At 52.3% G+C, this 23,295-nt stretch overlaps 2 protein-coding genes across 3 annotated transcripts in view; both read right to left on the bottom strand.

Annotated features, from left to right (window-relative positions):
- Nucleotides 1-23,295, bottom strand: part of LOC128274907 (glycerol-3-phosphate dehydrogenase, mitochondrial) — a 281,955-nt gene that overhangs the window by 107,134 nt on the left and 151,526 nt on the right. The window lies entirely within an intron of this gene.
- On the bottom strand, nucleotides 196-15,661 carry LOC128274913 (bicaudal D-related protein homolog). 2 transcript variants are annotated; one of them, XM_053013255.1, is made up of 5 exons: nucleotides 15,639-15,661; nucleotides 9,281-9,497; nucleotides 1,722-2,475; nucleotides 1,377-1,657; nucleotides 196-1,307 (listed from the first exon to the last, which is right to left on the bottom strand). In XM_053013255.1, exons 2-5 carry the CDS (start codon nucleotides 9,458-9,460, stop codon nucleotides 894-896), a joined length of 1,629 nt encoding a protein of 542 aa, XP_052869215.1. In that variant the 5' UTR covers nucleotides 9,461-9,497; nucleotides 15,639-15,661; the 3' UTR covers nucleotides 196-893. The 2 variants fall into 2 exon arrangements, with proteins under 2 accessions (XP_052869215.1, XP_052869214.1); XM_053013254.1 differs by lacking the exon at nucleotides 15,639-15,661 and having other exon boundaries at nucleotides 9,281-9,624.

Below are 23,295 nucleotides of genomic sequence, written 5' to 3' on the forward strand. Positions count from 1 at the left end.
CGGTTCCTTTTCCTGTTCAGTTCTTCTTCTTCCAGTGCTTTGGGAGGCGAGTTTCGGGACAAGTTTTGGTTAACAAAACTGATAAGCGTACTTACTTCGTTCGTCGAGAACTAACCGATACCGATCCAAAGGAAACAATCAGACTTGGCGGATCCTTTTTAAAAATTGTTAAATTATTCTTCACATTCAGCACGAGTATATACAAAATATTGTTTCATTGTCTTGCGGGGTCCTATTTTCTGTCGTCGTCTTCGGCCTCACTCGGCATGATTTAGTTATTATTATTAGAAATAGCTTCCTTCCTTATTCCCTCACGGTGCGAACCGAAAACCGAAAAAGGCCACAGATTTATGTTAGAGTTTATTTTTGTTTGATATATTTCACAGTTTGTTGACATTGTCTTCTCTCCACGCGTACAAAAAGTTTGATTCCCCGTTTTTTTCTCTCTATCACATTTACGCAACAGCGCAACGGCTTGCCAACAACGCGCCAAACAAAAGGAACAGACACGCGCGCGTCTCGATGTTAACGATAAGTTTTGGTTAGAACATTACACATTACGCGATTAATTCCAAGGTCAATTAAGAGTAACGCTTTGATCGTAAGGGTAAAGAATTAAAATTACTTCCATCCATCATTAGCTAACGGTGTGTTTCGTGTCGGCCCGGAACTGCCAAAACCCTAGCAGAGTTCTAACGAGCTACTACAGTCACGAACGTAGCGACTCCTTGTGAAAACCCAATCCTTTCGTGGTGGTCGGGCTGTTCGGATGGAATCGCTCCAGTCCCATCGTTGGTGCGCTCGTCGGTGTCTCGGCCGGGATCATAAGTTAAATGCATCAGTGAACCCCCGCAGCCAGGCGCTACGGAGGTGCCTGTCGCTCTCTGTAGGTCTCATCGATGGTAGAATAGGTCCAGCAGACGGCTTTTCCGGCCCCCGGTTGCTGAGCCGCCGCCGCCACCAGCGCCGTTGGCCGACTGCTGCGGTTTTGTACTAGTCTCGATCAGCTTGTTCTTCATCTGCTCCTCGATCAGCTCGTGCATATCGATTTGCCACTGTTCGAGTTGCTGCAGCAGCTCCACCTTCTGCTGGATCGCTTCCAGCAGCTGACTGTTGGCCTGCATCAGCTCAACGCGATTCTTCGCGAGCTCCACCTCGGCCTTCGTACGCCGCTCGATCGCCGCGTCGCGATCCTTGCGCGCCTGCACCACCGTTTCGTCCTGGGCCAGACTCGAGTGGGACGCATCCTCCCGAGCTTGGTTGCGTTCTTCGATCGTACTCTGGAGCTCCACATCGCGTACCGAGAGCTAGACGGGAGAGAAGGACCATTACAGTTGTGACTCCGAAACACCCGATCGCCATCGCTGACTGCTTACCTTGCTCTCCAGCTGCATGATGACGTCGTTCTTCTTCTTCAGTTCCTCCTCCTGCTCGATCAGCATCGATCGCGTCTGCTCGAACATGGTTTTAAACTGCATCGCGTCAAGGTTCATGATGACGTGCACCAGCTCATCGGCAGCAGACGAAAGCATCCCGCGGCTAAACTTATCGTTCACCGTCATGCTGGCGCTCGTCGCTTCGGGGTTCGGCGTGGTCATCACCGACACCGACGCCATCGTGTTGTCCAGCGACGAGAAGGACATGTCCGAGTGGAGTCCTGCGAAGGAGCAAACGTATTGTAGCAATCGGAGGAGCGCAACCTACCCGTGTCCAATGCTCACCTGAATCGTCATCGTGATGGGTGCTGCGCAGTGTCTGGCAGAGGGTCTTCAGCTGTTTGTACACCGATTGCGCCTCCTTCAGGATCAGCTGCCCGGCCTCGTCCTTCGCCGCGGGTCCATCCTCCTCACTGTTCATCTCCTGCAGCAAGGACGAGTGGTGGTGGTGGTTGAGCTCGCTGTGTAGCGAACGCTGCGAGTCGAAGGACTCGAGTCGTTCGCTAAGCGTCCCATTTTCACGCTCGAGCCGATCGAGCGTCTGCACCGTCATCTGGTACTTGGTGTCCTGCTCCTTGGTGCTCCGCTCGAGGATATGTATCCGCTCGGAGGCCTCGTTCAACGCGATCGACAAGTTTTCGCGCTCGTTCGCCGTCATGTGGAGCCGGTTTTCGAGCTCGTTCTTCTTCTCTAGAATGAGCCGCAGCTCGTTCTTGAGGCTCTCCAGGCTGCTGACGTGGTCTTGGATGCTGAGCGTCCGCCGGTTGCACTGCTCCTTGATCTCCTGCAGCTGCGCCGACAGCTGCTGCTCGGTGGCGTTTGACTTGGCCAGCTCGGTCGAGAGGCGCGTGTTCTGCGCCGTCAGCTCCTCGATCAGCATGTTCTTCTCGCGCTCCATCTGGCGCATGATTTGCTCCTGCGCTTCCAGCTTTTGTCGGAACTGCCGGATGTCCGACTGAAGCTCCAGGATGATTGTCTCATTTTCGCTCGAACTGATCTCTAGCTGTCGCTTGAGGATATACTTCTCTTGCTCCAAGTTCTGTAAGGGCAGGAATTGCGACAAAGGACATCATAATTAGTACCAATTGGGGTTAGGCTAAATTATGAATTATAGGTAAGTTGGCCAAATTAATCTGACATTTGGGCCGAACCGGGCCAATTAGTTTAGCAAACAGTAGCCATCGCACAAGGCCATGATGGAGCGACAGTCTCTCTTTCTCTCTCCATTCGTCCTTCAACCCCGATGCAGTAATGCCATCTAGTAGCCATTGCAGAGTGAAAGCAATAGTTCAGCAATACAATCACCAACAATTTGCGAAGGGATTATGTCCCGGATAGAATAACGTTTTCAAATTACGTGTTTATAAAAGCTTTAGAAAACATGAGGTCTCCCAGCATGTAACATTCGCTTTCGGCGTGATAAATTCAACGCATACGATGTCGAGTTCGCTTAGCGACTTCCTAACCCATGTATTGAACTCAACCAGCAACCAAAGGACACGGCCTCGTGGTGGATCAGAATACGTTTCGATAACGAATTCCGCATAACGAGGCCTGTGTGGCCAGCCCTGGCCGAAGGTAACGGAACAGCAGACCAATTTATCGTTGTTTGCGCCGAGAACTGCTCTACTAAGTAGGTTTCGCTAACCTAGCCGCTGCTGCCGAAGACTCTTGCGGCACTACGGGTCACCACACACACAGACACCCGGAGAGATGGGGGCCAAATCGTTTACCGACGTCTCCACACGTCCGTTAGCCCAAGTGGAGGGCACTCCGGACCGCCACGGACCGCCGCCGACGGTTAATTATCGCAGGCGGTGCTAGAACCACGAAACACCTCCGAATAGGGGTCTGCCACGGAACCGGAGTGCCCTGTCCTGGACTGTCTCGCGTTTCGGTGCCGCCTTTGCATTTTTGCAATCTCGGCCGCCCATTAGAGAACCCATTAACGGCCGCGAAGGGCCATAAATTGTTCTTAACCGGTCACTGAATCATAGCGTGGCGGTCTCTCTCTCCCTTTTTCTCTCGCAAAACCAACCCGGTAGCACGGTGTTTGGAAACAATAGAAATTAAAAATGACACTCCAGAATGGCGGCAACGTTGGCCAGAAGACTGCGTTGTCCGCGTTAATCATCCGCCGACTGCTGGTATCCATCCTGAGTGGAGGGTGAAACAATAGGTACACGGGCCACACCCCTGCGTTGGCTACTAACGGTTGATTCGGCCATTTGGCCACCCATTCGGCCGGCGGTGTGCGGTCCGCGTGGCAATCGAAACAAAAATTGTTTACAAATAAAATCAGCACGATGTAGCAATTTGGCGGGGTCTAATTTCAACCCCAAAACCGAAAACACAGACATAACAATCCCCATCCCCAATTTGGCCCGTGGCCGAGATGGGCGTGGCCCGTGCGCCGTGCCTTTCAAGGCCTGCAGCAAATGAGGCCTGTTTATGGGGGATCCTCCCGCCTCTCCGTCGGTCGATCGCCTCGGAATCACACCACGAAATCGATCGTTTCCGTCGATCTCGAATCATCGAACTAAACGGAAAGATATGCTGCTCTGTTGAGTGAATGTGTTCAAGGCGAACACTTCAATTAGACCCCATTAGAACCCGCACACCGCGGGTTCAAAAAGGGCCGCAAATTTCACAGGCCCTTCAGGACCGGCCAGAGCTGTCTTTGCCAATTGGTCGGTCGTTACGCAAGGGATCGGATCAAGAATTTTCTACGGTATGGGAACCGAGTACCTCTATTGCCAACAGGTTGTGATCGCTCGTTTTCGTAAGTTGAACGCCCGGTTTTTGGACGCTGTTTAACGAAACACCACGATTCTCCACGGAACGGAACGGAATCGGTGCTTGTCTCGCCAACGGTCTCGGTCCTCGGGAACCTGATCGAATTTGAAATGAACACATCACCACGACCGCCAAGCCAGGCGACCGACCGAAAAACCCGTGGAAACTATCACGCAGATCGCATATCAATCGATACGGCGCGGTCGCGGTGCTGTGTGTGTTGAACCCGGCTGTGAACCGAAAGGATGATGATGATGACGGCGATGACGCCACACCTCGTCGCCGAAACACGGTCCAATCGGTGAACCTGTTTCGCTGACCGGCGGTTGAGAAAAGCGAGGTGCCAAACCGAGACAAGGTTTGAATCATCACGAGGCACCGGTCCCACTTTGGATTTCGTGTCACGCCGCCATCGCCGCCGCCGCCACCGCCAAGAGGTCAATTATATACGAGTGTAACGTCATCCAGGCCATATTTTTTTCGCTCGAAATTAGCACGTTTGCGTAGGTGGCGCGAACCGCGGACTGTTCCGTGGTTCCGGCCATTCGGAGCTGGCGCGCTGGACATCATCCATCGATCGGTGGCGGACTGTTTTGCGTTTTGGAAACTAGTTTCTCGGGACTGTTCCCGGTAAACAACTTTTAATGAGCCCTCCTTTTGGGGAATCCGAAACGATCTGCTTCGTTAACATAAGATTATCATTCAAATTTTATGCTCTACTCCCCCGAATAAGATGCAGCTTTTTCTGTAGCCGAAAATCAATAGGAATTTCAAGGTTACTTCGAGATGTTTTCTGCAAAAGTTCTGCAGCGCGTGTGGTCAATAAGCCACCTTTTTTTGTACGACTCTGTAACACAGACCGACCGCTAAACGCGAAGGATGGCCTCGCTTAAAACAGTGGTCTATTTGTGTGTTTTGCTCGCAATGACGCAGCTTAGCGGGGCCTTCGCATTCGCATTAGCCTTCCGTCGTCGCAACAGTATATTAAATCGATTTCCAGGACACGCCGGGCATAACCCTAATGGGCCCCGGAGTAGGGCACAGAGCCCGGCAGTGTGCTGTTACCTTCATCAGCTGTTAAAATATTTACTCCCCGGTCGATCCAGAACACAGCCCCGTGCCCGTGTGGTGCCATCACGTAAGCCACCGCCTCTGATCCACGTCAGAGTCAGTACGATACATTATGATAAACAACTACCGCATGCACCGATGATCGCGCCGCGATAGACCACGATAGGCTATCGGGTTGTGGCGGGTAGTAGAATCGGCACCCTCGCTTTCGACAATTAACTGCGTTCAATTTTAAGCTCGCTCGTGTGTGTTAGTATGTGTTATTTTCTTCCAATTTATGATACAACCCAGCGACGGCCCAGTCCGCCCGGTCGGTGGGCCACCTGCGCAAATGCGGACACGGTTTGTTACAAAACTTATGTAATGCCCGTGTGGGGCTCTGCTGTCGACAGCCGACTCTCTCGCCAGTGCCCCGGGTTGGCCCCCAAAAAGCCCAGCCCTCGACCGACCGAACGTGCCCAGGGGGTGCCGGCGGTGTAGGTAATGTAATCAGTAGTGGCCCGGTGGAACGAGGTTTCGAGGTGCCTGTTTACGAGGTCCTGCGCGTTGCACACCCCGCGCGTGCGTGCCTCTCGCGGTTTTCGCAATTATCAATTTGTTTAATAAAGTGGCTCATCTCAGGCGAGAGCCACGATTGAACCTTGTCGATCTCAAGTCTATTCTAAGGCACCGGCAAGGGCACCGTTAATCGGGCAGCGAAGTGTTACACGCGCCCCGCCGTTACGATAGCGGTATCATCACTTTCCTTTTCACGGGGGCCTTAACCCGGGCCTTACTCTACCGGAGGAGCAGCCCCGATTCGCTGACTCATTCGCCCCGTTACGGTGTCTCAAATTTCCTACCGGGGCGGGTGTCCTCCACACCGGTGCTAACCGGCACCAAACAAGCGGAATAATGTCACCGAAATGTAACTCTCCCGGTCGTCGTTCGTCGGATAGCGGAAATTGTCGCGGTACCTCCGATTGCCGTTATGATGCGAGCACGCTTTTGTGCGTCTAAAATGGCAAAATGGGCTCCGTTATGGACCACGGAACCGGAGTGCAATCAGAGTGGAAACGGCTCTCATTAAATGGTCGTTTTTTCCCCTCGCTGCCACTACTCGTGTTCAGTTACGCTTGCTAGGTGGGCTTTCGATTTGCCTCAACATTTTACCATCTTTGAAAAGACAACTAAACGGCGGTTGACATTTGACAGAACATGTACCAGAGTTAGCGACAAACGACAAAACAATCGCAGTAACCTTTGGAAGGTGTGCTCACGCTCAAAACCGGAGGGCCAGTTTAACAGTTCACTTTTATTGTACAACACCCAACGTCGCCATCGAAAATTTGGCCATGTAAACCGATGTTCAGATTGCGGCCAAGAGATAGAATGTGAATCGGAAAGCAACCATTGGGACTCCTTGACAGCCCAGCTAATGGAGTATGCGTGCTCTTAGGTGATCCAAACGCAGTCTTTCGATCAAAAGCCCATCCCAGTCGGCCTGGGAGCGCTTACATTTAACGTACGTCAAGCTGGTGAACCACTTTGGGGCAACTTATCGCGAACCGAAACCCATTAATCTAAAGCCGCCAGCAGCCTGATATGGCACCCCAAATATTGCTTGACGCCCTATGACATGCTTTTTTAGCGCCGAAGAAACAGATAAGTAGGCGAACAGCGGTCGGTCCCCGCTGTGGCGAATGCGAAGGAACGCCCTTCAACCTTCCGTGTTCGGCGCGCGAAGCGAAACCTTGTAGCAAAATTGAATAACCAACCGTGAACTCCAACCGCGGCAGCCCGTTGCTTCGTAGCCTGTGAGTCACTCCGTTCGTTACAAGGTCACAAAGGTTGGGAGGCGATATTTTGCTACCGAATTACGCCGCTTCGTCTGTTCCCGGGGCTTCAATAATTAAAACACGACAGTCCGACTTCGAGTCTCCGACGTTGTGCGACTTCCTGCTGCTGTACGACGACCGAAGACACCGTGCAGAACAAAGCGCGGATCTGGCGCGGATCTGGTGGTCTTCAAGGCCTAGCTAAAAAAAAAATAAACCATTCCCGACTCACGATCGGTTCGTCGCTTGGCCGGCTGTTGCTGTCTTTCGCTCGGTGATCGCGCGCCGATGATGGCATACGCCGTGACTCATCGAGCGATCGACGCTAAAGTGACGCAGACCGAAAAGTATTTTACATCGGTTCAGGTAAACCCCGACGGCCGGGGTCTGAGGCCAACAGGATCGTCGGGATGCCGGGGCTCTCTAATTTACGTAACACCGTTTTCCAGACGAAACCTTCAATTGGGGACGGTGCCATTCAAAAGATGAAGTCATACGTGCCAAACGTTGTCATCGCTTGGGACGAGCTTCGCGTGATTACTGCCGCTGCCGCTGCAATTGCCTGACGGGGTGGATCGATTGGCCGCGAAGGCGAAGCGTAACCCAACCACACTCGCGCTTTACCACTTTCGTTGACGCTGCTACTCTAATTATCGGCCCCCTTCGGCGCCTTCGCTAAATGTCCTATACACGCGCACGGTTTATAGACATCCGTACGGGTGGCGCATTGGATAAACACCGAACACCACACCACCACCATCGGCTTGAATTATTTAGTTAATGACTCAATGGCGCATAACGTCATCCGCCGCACGGCCGCAGTCGAACCTTCAAGCACCCGTCAGGTCCGCCCGGTCGAACTCCACCGACGCCGTTTGCAATTTTTCTAGTTCTTCGCTCTCGCTGTGTCTCGTTTATTGGCGGTCAGTTATTGGTGGGTGGGAGGGTGGACACCTCCATACTATGGTCACCCGCGCTCGGCGTTCCAACAGCCTTCAACAGAGCGCGGCGCAACAATCCACAGCACAGTTAAGCTCCGGCTCAAGCGATGGTGGCCCCGCCATTCGGCGCATTCGAGTGTCGATCAGCTTGGCATTACGGTTTATTGATTTAGTACCTTTCGGTGCTGCCCCACCGGCGGTGAGCACCGGCCAACGTAATTCGCGGATTACCCGCCCGACCGCCCGACTCCCGAGTTTAATCTTTCAGCGGCTTTGCCGATGTGGCGAGGCCAACCTTGCATTACGGGCTAAGCGGCCACGGGCCGACCCGCGGTCGAACCCTAATCAAATTCCCCAAGGAACCACAGGGTGTCACACTTGATCGGTCCGGGAATCACTACAAAGGACTCGCACAATGACGTACAGCGACTGGAAGAAAGCGTGTGTTCGGGAGTTAATTAAATTATTGCACCTTGGCCGGAAGCCTACCGAGCCCATCCGTGTTTGGGTTCAGGCCAAGACAACGTGACCACAGAGCGCGGTGACCCATTCGGTCGATCCTTCCCTCCAAAAGGCCACGGACCTCCGGAGCGAGAACGTGCACCACCACGATCCGCTCCAATCCGAAACCAGTTTTGTGTTCTGCTTCTGTGTTCGCCAGCATCCCGCCACGGCACGACGTCACGATAGTGTAAAGTAATCGGATATCGGGCAGCCGGGATCGATTGACCAGCAGGCGGGGGCCTCGCTACCGAGGTTTCGTTCTCCGCGTTGTCGGGTCCCTTTCACTTTGTCCAATGTCTCGTTTATGTTTGCAGCGAAACAAAGGCGTGGAGTGCCGGATTAGCTTGTGCCTAGCGCCGGGGTTAACAACAGTCTTAAGACGCCATCGAAGGCCATTTTCTTGAGCTTTCATCTGGATTTGATAGTTAGCGCAATTAATCGTCTGGTTCCCTCAAACTTCGGAGTTGCGGAGCATTAAAATCCAAGGCCACTCGGGGCCGGTGCTTAATCTGCATGCCATTTGATGCCGGTACGTGCCTCTCGATCGATTGCGAGCTCGGAGTTGGGATTGAAATCGCCCTTAAAATGGACACATAACATAGCATTTCGGTCAACTACCTGACTAGTGAGGCAATTAGTATTCGACCCAGGCCCAGCGGTTGTTTGTGGGAAGAATGAAGAACCTGTCTTTCACCGTGTCAGATGTCGAACTTACCTCGACCCTCGTGGAGTAATCGTCGACCAGCTTGTCGTGCTGCTTCTTGAGCTCCTCGTTCTTCTCGAGCAGCGCCTTTCCGAGCTCGGCCGCCAGCAGCAGATCGGTTTCCTTCTGGTGTAGCTGCGCCCAGACGTCCCGCTCGACACGCTGACCACTGTCCGGTGGCCGGGTTTCCATCTCTAGGATGTAGTCCTCGAGGGTGGGCTTCAATTTGCTGTGCGCCGTCGTGTCCATCGCGCGCGGTCGGTATATGAAAATTGACGATGTTGATTTTTTTGGGATTAGACAAACTGGGACGACTCGTGTTGATCGGGACACTGTTTTTGCACGGCAAGCGATAGATCGGAGTGTGATCTTGAGTTAGATAGTAGGGCTAGTAGTAGTAGTAGCGTAGTAGTAGCGTAGGGTCTTTTGTAGCGATCAACTCCGGCATAACGATTACGACCGCACGCAACGAACGGGTGTTAGAACGGATTAGAGCCGGACGGACGGGACGGCAGGATTAGGATCACAACACAACAACAATCTGCAACACCGTAACAGTCTCTTTTTCGCCCTTTTCTTGCTCGCCACAACAGATACACTCAGCGGTGATGATGATGGTGACGGCTTCACGTTACATCGGGCGCGGAACGAACCCGGTCGTCCTCGGTGGACCCGAGTGTCACACTGTCACACAGCAACCCGATGGCACCACTTCCCTCGCATCCATTCGACATAACGGTCCACTCATGCAATGCGATCCGCGAGAAGCTCGACCAACCCAACCCTACCCAACGCCGAACTTAGCGTCACCTGGATGCCGAATTTGCCACCGGGCACGGGAGAGAGAGAGAGAGGGTTATAAATCAAATTTAGCTAACTTTGGAAAGGGCCAATAAAAATAAAACACACCACACGGACACACGGACCTGCTGACATTCGAAACCCCGCGAGATAAGCGCAGCGCAGTGATAAGATATGGTATGGCGGTGCTAATTTCGCCCCGAACCCCGAAAATGAGAGAGAGCATGGGAAATCCGTCGACGAAAAACAACACGATTCGCACAATAAAACTAAACTCCCGACATCCGGTGGGGGCCCATGACGATAAGGGGGCCGGGCCGGGCGATAAAAGGTCCCGTTTGTCATGTCCACAAACCAATGTTCCGCAAATTGTTTGCCGCAAAAATGAATAATTTATTGTGTGCGTGTGTGTGTGTGTAAGGAGCTTGGGGCGTTGCAGGAAACACTGCCAGTTGGGCAGAGTTTATACAGTACACGATACGATTGACCGATCGAATCGAGCCGGCGGAGGTGGAACATTCGGTACAAACCGTTTCGGTTTTCCCATGCATTTTTCCTCCCCGGTTTTTGCTTTCCGTGGCTCCGAAGAAAGTTTCGTTCCGTTGGCCAATTGTTTCGGGGCCAATGCGCGCGCGATGCGTGATGGAGGTGATCGTTACTTTTTAAATTTCTATTACCTTAACCTTAACGACGAGCAGAGTGACCCATGAATTTTACAAAGGAAAAAGAAAGAGAGGCGGAGTGAGTAAGAGAGAGAGCGAGTGCTCCACGACATGCTACGGCCCAAAGTGATTAACACAGAATGCGCTGTAAAATTGTTTAATGTTAAACGAGCGCGGCGAGCGGCATTTTGGCACGCTACGGACACGGGGGTGTCGTTGGCGAAACTGAAAGTACCGGTGGCCATCTCTGCCTTTGGCCAGGCTCGGAAGTCCGTTTAACGGAGAATCACTAATCCCCGCGCCATCGGATCACGCCACGGAGTGGTGCACAATTCAATTTCGGACCAGTCGATTAGCGGGCACCGGAAGATCGCCCCGAAGAGCGGTTTCCGTCGGCACGGCACGGCACAAAGACAATCTCTGTCGCTCGCTTGGGTGATCATGGTACGGCGCCCTGCGACAGATGGGCACCGGGCGAGCCGGGTGCTTCGATCCGGCGCGATCACGACACGGTTCATTGTGGCCAGTTCCGTCGCCAGGTCCGTCGTAATGGTCGGGGTAAGAAAAACCGTTCGAATCTGGCCTCTTCACCCGGGTGCCGTGCCGGGAGTAATTCAATTGAAGCCTCTCTTACCCAACTAACGGAGGTTTGGTAAATCGGGCGCACGGCACCACCACCAGCACCACCCGTTTGGTTATGGTATTTATCAAATTATGATCAAAGGCTACAGCAACAACACGGCGTTCGGTACAGTTTGTTTGCAGGATTGGCGGGCGCGTTCCGCGATTTCCATGCTCCAGATTCCTAATGCCACGCCGACACTTGGCCAACACTTGGTTGCGTTAGTACACGCCGCAACAAGGCGCAATCCGGCCGGCAACGAAGACGAAGAGAGCTGATCCAAGCGGATTGGGCAAATTGCGCAATTTGTAAACTCTTAGCCGGAGCCGCTAATTACTAACGAACTGCTCTCGATCGGGGAGTTCGGGGATGATTCGATCGCTCTCTGTCTGGGTAAATTACTAAAAATGAAAGTCGGGGCGTCCGGGTCAGCTAAACCCGTGCAAAGTAAATTGAGGTCAGGCTTTTGCGAAGGATCTTTAACAACCGTCGACCAATGAGCATTAAAATCGTATTTGTTTAAAAAGTAACTCCATTTTTATTAACTAAAAGTCCAAATCACCAATGATCAGTTGAACCGAAACCGCAGCTCTCCGCGTTTGCGATCGGCACGATCAGCAATTAGAGGCCCACGCGCCCCATTGTTACGTACGCGCTTCGTTTTGGGGGGCTCATCAGCAACAAATAAACAACCCCAAAAGTGTCTGCGTAAGGGCTCGGCAGACCCACACGTCGTATCGGAACGCGTAACGGACACCATCGAGTTCGATAGCTTAGAAGTGGTTGGAACATAAAACTGCCGTCGGCAACATGCGAAAGGATAACCTCGGAACCGCGCGACTCGTTGAAAAATGCCTCCGAACAACACGTCGTCGTCGTGACCAACCGAGAGCACCGATTTCACCCGCTCACCGGCGTGTGTGTGCGGGTGTTTGGGGTCGGGCGTCACGTCGGATGACTCAACTGGTGTTGAGGATGTTTTTGCTGCCATTATTTATAGAGAGGCCCACCGCGAGTTCCGCTTTGGCGTTCCAGCTGCGCACCAACCCGTGGAGTCAACTTTCGCCACCACCAAAAAGCGACAGAAAAAAAAAAAAACAAAAACATGGCGGCATCAAACGGCACTCCGGTGCCGTTGGATAGATGCACACCCGGGAGCCGAGGAGCGACAACCATTCTGATGCCGGCGGGTGACTCACTGGTGGTGGCCACTCGTGTCTCTTGCTTCCCTTTTTATCACTGTCACGACACGAGATGTCACAGAGAAGGGGCTAGTAAAGTTGCGATAAATAGCGCCCCGGGTCGGGTCGCTAAACTAAACATTGTTATTAAAACAACGACCAGCCGGGGGAGGAGAACCGGGGGGATCTTATCTTATCACCACCGCCTGGTTGCCGCGGTCGTGTTCTGTCTCCAATAAACACGACCGTACGGGTATCCTTCTCATTACACCTTCTGTCACCCGAAACGCCTGCGATTCGATCAAGTGAGACCAGTTCAATGTCACTCAGCCGTGACGACGACGACGAGCCGATGGATTGCCGCTTTGTCGACGTGTAGAATGGTACGATTGAGTAATGAATTCATCCTGGCCTGACCTGACCAGTCGTCCGGACATTCAAACCGACTCGATGACCACGAAAGCGAAGAGATCTCGTTCCGCGATTACGATCCGCACGGCGATGAATAATCAGTGAGCTGGCCAGGTGAGGTGGCCATAAAGTGTGTGCAAAACACACGCTTCCGGAACAAAAATGCCGCTCAATTATGAATGTGTTGCTTGGGGCGTGTATCCGGAACCTTTTGGCGTCCTCCGCGCTCCTTCGGAATTTGGAGCTTATTTTGTGTTTTTATGAGATTTGCCATCAGGAAGCACAGCCCGGCCCGGCACAGCTGACTCCGGGCCGGGTCACCATCGATCCGGTGGCCGGGTCAGACTGGGATGACCTAGTTTTGCGGGGCCGTATCAATGCTTCTTCGCAGGTCGCGTCTCCCCCGAAGCCATCGATCCGAACCGGAATTCTCCCTCTTTCTAACGCCCGGATGTTGGTGATGGGAAAATTATAAGACCTCTCAAATGCCTAGGCACGAGGCGTTCACAAACGAGAACTTGTTTTCGGGGTCGACGGATCGAAAGGGAAGTTGAAATGGCAGCGTTCGTATCGGACCCCGGGGCTGAGGCCTTCAAGGCACCGAAATGGATTGCCTTCGGTTTTAATTTTTGTGGTCAACTGAGGCATTCAGTCCCATTCACGAAATTGTCACTCTACGTGCTGTGCTGTGAAGTGATCCATTTTATTATTTTACCACACCGAGTGGAGTTAAAATAATGCGGGTTTTTCGTTTCGAACGAGGAGCCCAGACTTTGGTTACACCGAGCTGAGGCCAAGGACATCTAGCAGCGTCAGGTTATGCCCTCTTTTCGCCGTTGCGTGCCCATGATGCGCCACACACGGTGTGGCCTGTCTCGTGATCGTTAGCCACGGGTGTCCAAGTCATGAAATTTTCATCGTCACGCACGCCCCAACCGCGACCCGCAGTCGGCGTCGCCAGCCGGTCTGGGCCCACCAGCTCGGGGGTCCTCGCTCTCGCGTGTAGGTGTAATAACGGACCAAGAGAAAGCCGGACCGATGGGTGAGCCCTTGCTGAACACGACGGACAGCCGACGACGTGAAATATGGCACAAATTGTGGTGCCGCTTATCCAAACCTACAACGAGAGACAGACAGACAGACAGACCGAGAGAGAGCCAGGGGGCCGAGGGAACTTTTAATTGTCGATCTACTTAAAAACATTATTCAATCTGTCCCAGTCTCAGGCCTCGGTAGAAAGCTTCCTCTTGCGGGGCGTGTGATGAAAAGTGCGCCCAGCCCCCAGTGCGCTTTCGATCGGCTCGGCTCACGACGAACACGAGGGATTGGCAAGTTCGCAATCTAATGGCAAAACTATATGCAATCGATCATTGTGCTGGGTGCGCGCGCGAAGGCATAATTTTATGCTGCACACCAAACGATGGGCCTCCAAACGTTCCTCACACATTCACTGGAAACGCCTCCGGGCGGCCCTGGTGTCGATGGTGAAGTAAGTCGATCGGATGAGTACTTCGCGCGAACCAATTGCACAACGCCCTTTTTGATTGTTTGTGGGGAACGAAATTTGGTGTTGATTCAATTTTCACCCGGGTGGCTCTAAACCGATCATTAACCAGCGATCACCACCCATCACAGCGGGCGTGGAAAATCCCGACCGAAATTCCTTCACACCACCGCACCGCGCTGTCGACACCGCGTGTTTGTGTTGGTGGCCGCCGCATGGTATCAATTTATCGATCAAATTTTCCGCCAGCAGCGAGGAGCGCTTTTTTCTACCCTGGAAGGGCACCGTTGTGGGAACTTCTTTTTCGATGCCCCCCAACAACACACTCTGAGGGTTTTCCCGTGAAGAGGTGCATTTCCCAACAAATGTGCATTTCAATTCCAATGGTTGCTTTGATGGTGGAGCTCGCTTTGGCTCCTTCGCTTCGCGACTTCCGTGGCGCGCGATGGGGGCTCTTCCTTCGAGCCGTGTGGAGGTGAATTAATATTTTCCATGCTTTATTGCCAACGGCCAGCACACACACAGCAGCAGCGACGGGCACGCTTCGAGTCACACAATCGATTTTCGGGTTCAACGGTATTTCCTACAACAGCCCCCCCCCCCCCCCCCCCGTAAGTTTCCACTTCCGCCCCGGCGCCCACCACCGGGGTGGCTAAGCCAGTGGCTAATTGCTGGGGTGCCAGTGATTGGGAAAACCTTCCCCCCGCCCGCCCGGCCGGCCGACGAAGGCCTCAATCATCGGAGAGAAAATTTATGCACGAAACGAAGACGAAACAATAGTCACAAACACACACACACACGTAGCAGACACGAAAAGAAAGCGAAAATGGCGCACACACCGAAAGCGGTCCCGAGCAAGGTCTCGGACCACGGGCGGCGGCGGCAGTGGTGGGTGAGAAAAGCAATCGAAGTGGTTCGAAGCACCTTTCCGATCAAGAAGCCGAACGGATTTGGTGCATGATTTTTCTGTTTGCTGTTTTTTTTTATCACAAAACTAGGTCATGACGATCACTTGCGCTCTCTCTCTCTTGCTCTCGGTCCCGCACGTTCTTTCCCGCATTATTTACACACGCACCAACATATAGAGGCACACACAAACACAGGACGATCACGCCAAGGATCACTCTAGATTATTACTAGGAACTGCTGCGCGATTAGCAAATTAAATAAACCAAAAAAGCGTAATCACCTCGGCTATACAGTTTGCGTCCTTGCAGAACAACACGCGCACGAAACACACGGTACACGCGGTGTGGTGCGTAGCAACGCACAAAACACACTCGCGGGGCACCTCACGCAATGCGCAAAGCTCTCGACAGCGAACGGTGAATTGGAACCCGCGCAACAACGAACCGAACAACGAACCGCCGGAACACACGGAACGGTGAACGAACAAACACGTTTCGACGTCCAATCTACACTGAGAATCCAAGTAACAATCGAGAGTCACGGGAAACCCCAAAGCGGCCGCGAGAGCGTGAAATCGCGCGAGAGAGCCCGCGAGAAAGAAAGAGGTATGCGTGAGACATCAGGTGGGGGGGTCACAAAACCCACCTCGAGCCACGACGAGAAAAAAGGGTGGAAAACAGTTCCGCATTTCGTGTATTTAGAGCGCGGCGGCCGGCTCTCGCACCGCTCTCAGTTTTTATTCTGTGTACGCGATGAAATAAAACAAGTTCCATAAATTTGAAGCGATGAGCCCACGGAGAAACTATAAGACGCCGCCGAAACGGTCATTCAAATCAATTCTCGCTCTCTCTCTCTCGCGGGAAGGACTTTTTCCCGAGAACCGCAGCAATGACCACAAGAATCACTTCTCGAGTTCTTTGTGTGGCCTTATGTAATGGCGTAAACCACTATGCCGTTCGATACCTTGTGCGATAAACGAATTAATAATGTTTCTTCACCGGCAAACGGTTCCGCCCAGCGAGTGTGTCTGTGTTAATCCACAGGGTGGTGTGTATCTGTTTTGATCGAAGGCACGCACATCGTCGCCATGGCGACTTGGCACAACTTGGCAGAAGCCTTGGCCGCGGTTCAATCATCCGCGTTTACATTTGTGGTTTGGCGTTCGTTTTCCTCGATACCCGACTGCGGAATCCGCCCCGCTCGGTCGTCTCGAGACCCCTAAATTCTGTTGGATTGCTGCTTTTCATCACCACTGTTCACCATCGCGTGTCCAGCTTTTTCGCGTGTCTGTCTGTTTTGCACCTTCGTAGAATGAGTTCTACGTGACTGAGCATGGCTGCTAGCTTTGGCCACTGGCTGGACGTGCTCATAACGATCGTCGAAAAACTCGTTTTGCTCTCGGGGGCCACTCTATCTCCCGTTCTAGTAGAATGTCCGCAGCCACAGCGCATTAGCCACAGCACGCCATGGGAAAATCGTGGGCCACCCGACAACCGCCCATTCTGTGGCCATTCTGCGGCCGGACCTGGACCTTGAACGGAGTGCTCGGCACCGTGGCCATTGACAGAGACCTGAGCGGGCGTAATGTGAGTTTCGCCGCTTTGCCTTTACGGGCGCTAAACCACCGCGTTTGGGACCCTGGGCTTTGGTCGCCCCGGATTGACCACGGTTGCTTATTTTTCGATCACGCTAATGTGTCGTCCTTTCGGGCGTTTCGTAAGCCGTGAAGATCGGCCCACATCGGAGACTTCATCAATCACGCGGATCGCGGACAATCAACGGAGTATACAGAAATTTTCCAACCAACCGAACCGAATGGCCAATTTTGGCCGCAAACATATCTCATCACCCGGACCGTCCACCGGACCGACCGGTGTCTAGTGTCGAACGCAATGCTCCTAAATCATCATCATCTTCAGTGGCGAGCAGCGGCAAAGGCCACGGCAAAGGCATTTCTAACACCGTTCGGGCTCTGACGAGATCGTCCATTGTGCGTTCAGAACCCCGGGGCGGCCCCGTTTGTGCGTTTTCCGCCACCGTCGCCTGTGGTAATGGTTGGCTACCCCCGATGGGGGCTTTTATTCAAATTTACTGTCATCGTTTCGAAACCGACCGATCTGCTGCCACTAATCCCAGCCCGAGTGGCGTGCGGCGTTAGGAGTATTGTTTTCACGACACTTGCCCAACAACGCACCCTGCCGAGGCAAACAAATAGAGAGACAGAGCGAAAGAAAGAACACCCCGGTACGACTAGTGTTTGCGGCCCATTCCCCATTTTGCATATCTGCGACAGGGGTTTTGTGGATTCAAAGCATAGCTTTTCCCCCGCTGGAATGTTTTAATGGCCAGAGATCCGAAGAATGGCACACGCTTGCACCACATCGTGCTCTTGGGGCCGGGTTTATGATGAATTGTTGGCAGTGTTGACACGTGGAATGAAATGTTTGTAAATTAAACATAGCCTAATCAAACCAAATTCCGCCAGGGGCGTTTTGCGCAATCGATCGCCTCGTTGTCAGTCGTTAACCTGAATCTACCTTGTCCGTGGGCCACGGCACGGTTCTTAGAGCGGTTACTTCCAAATATGTTTTTAATTACCCACACACACACAACCCGTCCCGGGAACCGGGAAGTAGCGTTTTGGAGCAGTTTTCCAAACTCATCGTTGGGCTATTAAAACAGAGTTTACGGCGCAAACGGTCTGATGGCAGTTTTGGGTGCTTCCGTTACGCAGCAGGGCGGCGTTTGAGTCGGCTTCGAAAGATTTATAAAGCCATGTTAAACAAAAGTCTTGTGTCTCGGATGAAGGATGGCCATTGCACACCTTCCTTTCAATATCGCCCTGCCCGGATCGGTTGCTGGTAATTAATTCAATCAAGAAACGGCACGAGTTCGCTTTGTGTAACACTGCGAGGCCCAACACGCGAGACGATGGACATCAGATCGGATGAGCGAGATGTGCTCTCGTCCGCCCATCGAACCGTGGCCACATTATGCAACTGTTGCCAAATTAGCATTCATGCCAGAGCATTACTCATTTGCATGCAATTTGCCAGCAACAGCGAAACATCGCTAGATCAACTCACAGATCCGTTTGTTTCGATAGGAACTCAAGTGCCGCTTCCAAAAAGGAAGGAACCCGGCCCGCGGTACCCGGTATGTACCAAGCGCCGTAAGCAACCACAAACGAATCATAAATTAATGTTTTACAACAAACCGATGGGCGGCGAGCCGTGCAATCCTCCTGCGGTCGATTTGCACCAAACGGATGCGCGGAGGGCCTCGACTCGAGTCGGCGGCGTCGGAGGTCATCGTGTTGGAATTGCATGAAAACATGCATGATCATCGGCGGCATTGGCACATTAGCGTGGCCGCAGCATCATCAACACCGCATCAACATAAGCGCATCCATCAGTCGCGCGGGTGGCGCCGGCTACAATGCAATCGAGAGAAGCAACAACAAACAATCCCATCAGCCGCACCCGACCCCGTCCGCCTCTGGACCATTTCTTGATCGACTACGCGATTCGCAATGGCCGACCGTCCGGCGGCCATAACCCGTTAATGGTTTCCCGTTGAGGATCTGCCGCTTCTGCTCTTCTCGTTGATGCAAAATTTCACTTCGCCGCGGATCGATCGCGCACACCAACCTTTACCGTGAAACGCCCCGCCAGTGTCTGCTGGAAGGTAAAGGAAAAGCTTCACCGCCGTGGCGGATCGCCATTAGATCGCCGGCGGTGCCGATCGCCTTGTCCCCCGCCGCCAGTTTGCTCCAGTTTGTCATTAGCAATTAAAACGAACCTCGCGCGAAATGGATTCGATCCATTTCGGCCGCCGATCGAGCGATCGATGGAGCGATTCTGTGACCGATCCGACCGAACCGCGGCCGCGGATGGCGGCCGAACGGTACCTGCCCTCGGCTAAATTGAAGGATGCTTTGGGTTTAATTGAAAACTGTGACTCTCGTCGACTGTGATAGATGGAACCGTTGTGGGTGATTTAAACAAAAATGACATTTCAATACAAATCCATCAAAACAAACTGGAAATGACGTTTATGTCTTACCTTACCTTACCTTATCTTACCACATTGAACACAGAAGGCTTTGCCAAATAATAACCATTACCGTTGAGATGCAAACTGCCCGGTTCTAGCGGCTTAAATATTAATTTCTTATTATTTAGTTATCAGTATTAGAAAGTTATGTAAAAAATTAATTGATCTACTGCCACATGTTTGAATATTTCATCGCACAGATCATCGTAATCGGAAGCGAAATCGGTTGGCTAAATGCAAAGCTTGTCTGCGGCTCTAACAACGAATCTCGTTTCCGTAGTCTACCATTAGCATATCGGATAAAAGTGGACAGGAAATCTCGTTGGCAGGAGCATATCTTCCAATTACTGACTTTATTGGTGCGTCGGTCGGACGGAATCATAATATTGGTGTTTTGCCCCGTTTTTATCCGTTCCTTTCCATTGAACAGCGCGGCGGCGGCACCGCGGCGGGTTTGTCGCTTCCGCTACCGTTCAGCTTCAGAGTGTTTCGGGCGAGAGTTATCGTATCGGGGTGGTGCATTGCCGCACGCCACCCAGTCCCACCCCGGTGGTTCTCCCCAAAGCCAAGATGAAACCACGAGCCCCCCAATTAGCTTCCATCAATTCATTATGAAACGATGATGATGCCACTTTCGGGGTGGCACTTGCTTTTCGGCGGCTCACGGCGCTCGTGAGCGAATAATTTGTTTATTGATTGGCAAAAAGGCTTTCACGGGGGGGCGAGAAGCACTCTCACTTGCGGTGTGAAGGGGCGAGCTGCGGGTCTATTATTAGCCGTCGATCTGCGAGTGAGATCTTTGCCTTTGGGGGGCGTTTGTTGCTAGAATGGCGCTGGCTGACTGGTATTTTGGTGGTATCGGAATTGGGCAACGGTTCACCTGTGAGATGTTTGGTCGGTGTGCTAAGTAACGCCATCGAAAGCCAAGCGATAAACATTGTTCGGCAGACCGCTCGTCGTGACGCCTTGCGTCGTGCCTGCCTTGAGCCACCATTCAGCGAGCGAAATGCATCGCAGCTCATAATTAGATGCATCGCACATCGCGTTTGTTCAGGGGAGAAGTTTATCTGTTTGATGGGGTTGCATCACCACGGTGCGGCCCCGGGATACGTGGCCTAGTCAACGGAAACGGGCGGTGGAAAGCTTGGAAACGCTAACATGGCCGAAGAGACCAATTTCCGTTCCGGCACTTCTGTGCTGCCGCCGACGATTGTACCACTCTCACCGTGTGTGTGTTAAAATGCAAATAACGATTCTCGTGATCGACATCGACGAGGAAACGGGGAAAATGATGCAATGATGCTGGCGTTTAACCTTTGCGCCACCCTGTTTCTCGAAGTAGAAGGGATTCACATGAGGTTCTTCCGACGATCGGAAACACATTCGATATGCAGCGGCACTACTGAAAGCGAAACATCCTCAATCGTATACTTTCACAACCCAGCTGGCATAGCCCGGGTTTCGCTTCCAAATTCAAACGTCTTCCACAGACTATCGCTTTGCCCGAGCCAGCTCCCCATTAATCATGGGCCACTTTGAATTATTCATTTAAATGTGCGCCTCGAAATCGTACAAATTTGCAAAGAGTTAATGCTAAGCTACGGCGCGGCGCGAAACGATAGAAATCTCCGTTTTCGCATCGGTAATGTTCTCCTTACGGTTCCAGACGCTTCGGCGAGTCTCGGCGGTGAGTCGAACAAATAATTACACCCTCTTCTTCAGTACGAACAAGGGACGGTGCAGTCGCCGGTGCCCGGTCACGCACGGTCACTGTCGCCCATTTCCCTATAGAGGGCCCTTTCGAATTCATTGGCCATGAAACAATTTTCTTCGCGAAACCGCTTCCTGTGTCGCCGTGGTGCGGGAAAGTAACGCTGGTGGATCTTCGGCGCACACGATCACGTGTGCGTACGCGCGATGAATTGAGCAGTCCCATGGCAAATGCGCTCAACCACACAGTTTGATCTATTTTATCTGGCGCTGAGGCCCACTTGTAATGGGTCTACTAGGTGTGTGCGTTGAGAAGTGAAATTTTAAAATGATGGCTGTACCTGCCGATTGGGACTTCCCAGTTTTGCGGTTCATTCATCATTACCTCATTTTGACATCAGGTAAATCAGTCCAGGTCGCAAAAGAAATAATTCAGTTATCAAACGACCGTTGAAAGGGTTAGACCATGCCAACTTTTGTGCCTGAAAATGACGTTTTGCGGGGATTATTATTTTTCTGCCCCTGTTGAAGAAAACTGCTTCGGAATCGCACCAAATGCTTGTCGGGACTTGGTTTTGGAAGATCGCTGTGCTTTGAGTGGTTTAAAAAACTTCAAAATGGCGATTTTGACTTAACAAAAAAAAGCGTCGAAGGACTCCAAAAAACGGACTTTCTGATGGGACAGAAAGGTGTGGTGTTTCACAAGCTCCTAAAACCTGATGGAAACGTTAATTCCGATCGCTACTGACAACAAATGATCAATTTGAACCATGCATTGATCGAAAAACGACCAAAATGCAATTCGAGTGGGCTTCAATGGGGGCGCCTGGTGGCCCGTGGAATCAAGCATCAGGCGCCCAAAAAACAAAACTGTTTCAGGATACTATCAAATCACTTGGATGGAGCTGCTATCCCTCCCCGTGTTATTCACCAGACTTGGTTCTTTCCGAATATCATTCATTTTCATCGATGGGACACGTATTGGCTGAGCAGCCCTTCGTTTTTCCACGAGGAAGTCGAAATTGGATGACTAATTAGTTTACTTAAAAAGTCGAAGAATTCTTTCGTCTGGGAATCCATGATTTAGCAGAGAGATAGGAGAAATGTATAGCTAACGATGGCACATACTTCGAATAAAAAAGAAATTTGCATAAAAATTTTAGAAACATTTTTTGTGTGTTAAAATATTTCACTTCTCAACGCACACACCTAGTAATTAGCTGAACTAAAGCCCTTTGACGACCATAATAGCCGAGTGCGGCACACAGGTCTTTGCGGGTCTGGAAGCGCAAGAACGCCGCAACGTTGCAGCAGACCGTTTTCGTAGACCTTTGCACCCTTAATGGTAGTGCCACGGTACACTATGGCGCGCTGCGTTAGTAGGTTAGCGCTGGCGCTTCCGTTCGGAAGAAAGTTTCCCTTTGCGTGCTCCCATCGGCCACAGACTTCAGCGCGCTTCGTTGCGTGCCGGGGCGTGTTACCTGCGAGACCGAGTCACAATGCCCAAAGTTTATAGGACAGTGGGCGCGCCCTCAGCTTCACCATAAACATTATCACCCAGCGCCGTGGTGCTACCGTTTCGCGCGATTGTCCACGATCGTCGTCCATGAACTTCTCGCACGGTTCTCGTTTATTACCACCGAAAAACCACCGAAGTGCCCCGCGGCCTACTTTGGGGCCAGCGCCAGGCGTTTCTTAACTCGGATGCACTTCTCGGATGCACTTTTCGGCGGCCCGCAAACAATGGCCGGCGCAGCGGAAGAAATCCCCCGTCGGCGCGAAGGTGTCGGTGGTGGAGCGGGCGGTCACACGCAATGTACCCTTAAAGTGAAACGTCAGTCCGTTTTCCCAACATTGTTACGACCGTTCCGTGTGTTTGCCCATAAACTGAAACTGTTTTACGCGCCCCGCGCGAGTAATTAAGAATTTTTGTTCCAATTGTCTGCCGAGGGCCCAAAATCGACAGCGCTGCTTACGCGTTTACGCTTCCTTCCTATCTCGGTTTCGGCCCGGTTTATGATCGGTGGGAAAAATCTCTCTTTTCCAGCCCATCCGCGCGATTTCCTGGGACGCCACTGTATAAGGACGCCACTGAAACGAGCGATAGCGCGCCGTAAAGCTAGTTTCTCACCCGCCCTGCCGCCGCGTTCTACTGTGTGGCCCGACATGGA

Source organism: Anopheles cruzii, chromosome 3, assembly GCF_943734635.1.
Source record: "Anopheles cruzii chromosome 3, idAnoCruzAS_RS32_06, whole genome shotgun sequence".
In the NCBI taxonomy this organism is placed as follows: Eukaryota; Metazoa; Arthropoda; class Insecta; order Diptera; family Culicidae; genus Anopheles; species Anopheles cruzii.